Source organism: Zalophus californianus, chromosome 1, assembly GCF_009762305.2.
Source record: "Zalophus californianus isolate mZalCal1 chromosome 1, mZalCal1.pri.v2, whole genome shotgun sequence".
NCBI classification, from domain to species: domain Eukaryota; kingdom Metazoa; phylum Chordata; class Mammalia; order Carnivora; family Otariidae; genus Zalophus; species Zalophus californianus.
In genome coordinates this window covers 20,458,464-20,461,263 of record NC_045595.1, presented here as the reverse complement: position 1 = coordinate 20,461,263, position 2,800 = coordinate 20,458,464, and the positions used below count along the sequence as shown (strand labels likewise).

General features: G+C 47.2%; 1 protein-coding gene across 1 annotated transcript; it reads right to left on the bottom strand.

Annotated features, from left to right (window-relative positions):
- Window positions 1-610: 610 nt before the first annotated feature.
- LOC113917601 (IQ domain-containing protein F2) lies at window positions 611-2,176 on the bottom strand. Its single transcript, XM_027585485.1, has 3 exons — window positions 2,114-2,176; window positions 1,857-1,937; window positions 611-1,059 (listed from the first exon to the last, which is right to left on the bottom strand). The coding sequence occupies exons 1-3, from the start codon at window positions 2,129-2,131 to the stop codon at window positions 682-684; spliced, it is 477 nt and encodes a 158-aa protein (XP_027441286.1). The 5' UTR covers window positions 2,132-2,176; the 3' UTR covers window positions 611-681.
- Window positions 2,177-2,800: the final 624 nt, after the last annotated feature.

Below are 2,800 nucleotides of genomic sequence, written 5' to 3'. Positions count from 1 at the left end.
GAGGGAGCCCTGTTTGTATTGCAGCCCTTAGGGAGAAGGGTTCGGGTAAGGATATTGTGGAGACAGAGTTGGAGTACCATGAACTCCTGTTTTCCATTAGTTCCCAGGGTCATCACCTGCTTATCAGCATGCCCAGATGTACCTAACACTAAGACCAGCCTCTTGTCCTTCACCTGGAGCTGCATTGCACTGCTTCCAGGAGAGTCAGGCAAATGTTGGCATTTTCTCTAGGGGCTTGTCAAAGATACCTTGTCTGAGGTATCCCCACCAACTCCCAACCCCAGGCTGACAGAGAACAATCTCAGCATCTCTTCTCATGTGCAGAGGTGCTCAGAGTCTTCAGGAAGATGCAGCCCACCTATTTTCAGATCCCCAGGTAAGAAAAAAGGAATGGGGCTGGGAATGGGAACTGAGACTTCTGGCTCTGTCATATATCAGGATAGACTAGGACCTCAGTTTCCGTTTTGACAATTGAGTAAATAGCATATGGTCATTGTGATTTCAGAATGGGGTCCATGGGCACAAGGGGAAAACCTCACTGAAGTTCCTTCCCAGGAGGAAGAGGAGGTAGCATGGCCTAAGACCCAACATTTCCATTAGCTAGGGGAGAACATGAGACATACCACACCAGATTAGATCTTTACTGGGGACAGGAGACACAGTGCCCGTTTTTGACAGCCCTTAGGAGTTGATGATCTCAATGTGGAACTGTAGGTGAGTGGCTGTGACTACACAGTGGCCCCGGAGGAGAGCACAGGTATAACAGTTGTGGCATTCCCAGTGGCATTGGATGACACGGATGGCGTTGAGCACCTGACAGTATCGCCAGTGGATACGCCACATACGGACCAAAGACTGGATCTTGACCACTGCCCTCACTGTATTTGCGTAGGTAACCAGGGCTTCCCTTCGCTTCTTCTGCAGCAGGCTCTCCAAGGTCTGCCTCCACCAGCGCTGAATGATCCAGGCCCTGAGGGCTGCATGCAGCAATGTTCGACGTACCAGGGTGCCACGCCACCAGGCCTGAATCTCTGTGGCTGCTTTTGTTTCTAAACTTTTCTGGGTGGAGATAAGAGAGACCACTCAGGGAACTTCCTGCCATCAACTTCCAAGATCTTCCTGGAAGGGGCCCAGATTCTCCTAACCATTATCACTTCTTTGGAGAGTTCAGGGGAGTTCGGACACTGCCTAGGAGCCAGAAGACCTGGGTTGTGAGCCCTCCGCTGTCACCATGGGCAGATCACCCTGTTCTCAGAGTTGCATCATCCTCCTGACTATCTCACAAGTGTATGGATAAAGGGAAAACCTTTAGTAGCTAGGAGGGTGCATTAGGGATGTGAAGGACTTTGTTAGTCATGCTCTACCTCTTCAGTGCTTATTGGGTTTGGGAAGTTTGGCCTCATAATGCCTTTGCCTGGTATTCTCTGCTAATTCTAGTCCCAAACCATTGTTGGTTGATTTCTCTCTGCCACACAATGTACTTCAATACTGTGGTGGGTTTCCAGCACCCTCATCCCATTTTCTGCTCCAGCCCATATTTTGAACAACACCCTCATCCCATTTTCCACTCAGTCCATATTTTGAACATTGTACTCTCTAATTCAGAGTCCTCACATTCTCACCTCCCAGCCCTATTCATTTCTTGATGGCTTTCATTCTCTCCATTCACTTTTCATGCCACAGTCTGAGACAAAGAGATCCCATGTAGAGAAGGGAGTGGAGGAAAAAATGAGCCAATATTGAGTTGACACCTGATTATTTTAGACTCTGGGTCCATAAAAAGCACAATTCCACAGCCTCATGACACAGACATAAATGTTCTGGATATCTCTTGACAACATGGAGATTTTACCCACCTTGAGTTTCTGCTTCTTCCTCTTCTTCAATTCAATTACTTCCTCATCTTCAATTACAATTACAATTAAATTGCCATGAGTCTGTCATCAGAATTAAATGGGAAATGAATGGATGAGGTAAGACTGTTGTTTCTCTTTAAGGCTCTGTGCTCAGATACCCCCTGCTTCAGCATCCCTTCTTTTCCCAAGACCTGTGAAGTCCCAGGTGATTTCCACCCACTCCTATCTTGCCTAGTAAATCTGGCCATGTCTCTTACACAAAATCGGATCCCCATGGCTTGTCTCTAGATGGTTCATTAGCCTTGATTTCTCTACTTCCCAAAGTCTGGCATGAGTAAAATGAGGGGGACAGCTATGAGTTCACAACTGCATTATGACATAAAGATTAGGATATCTACCACAGAGTTGAGTCTGCCTCAGAAAAAAGCTCCATGGGAATTTTTACTGCCTGTCTACTTCCCCCTGATATGTCAGAGATGTACCAGAGCTCAGAGTGGAAAGATAGGGCACTTGAAATACCAGGGCTCTTGGGCACCTGGGTGGCTCAGTTGGTTAAGCGACTGCCTTTGGCTCAGGTCATGATCCTGGAGTCCCGGGATCGAGTCCCGCATCAGGATCCCTGCTCAGCGGGGAGTCTGCTTCTCCCTCTGACCCTCTTCCCTCTCGTGCTCTCTATCTTTCATTCTCTCTCTCTCAAATATATAAATAAAATCATTAAAAAAAAAGAAAGAAATACCAGGGCTCTCCTCCAGTAAGCCCATCCACATCGCTCCTCATTATCAGTCACACAGGAGAGTAGGAGGGACCATGGCAATGTATCTCCTTATAGCTCTCCAGTATCTTCTCAGACTTAGCATTTCCTGTCTTCCCCTGACTCAGGTTTCAGTACCTCAATACACCATAGGAAACTAGAAAGAGAGAGAACAGATGAATCTAGAAAGCAG

Coding starts and splice junctions, on each gene's coding strand:
- LOC113917601 (XM_027585485.1), bottom strand. Junction 1,060..1,856: donor GGAAGAAGCAGAAACTCAAG/GTGGGTAAAATC, acceptor ATCTCCACCCAG/AAAAGTTTAGAAACAAAAGC.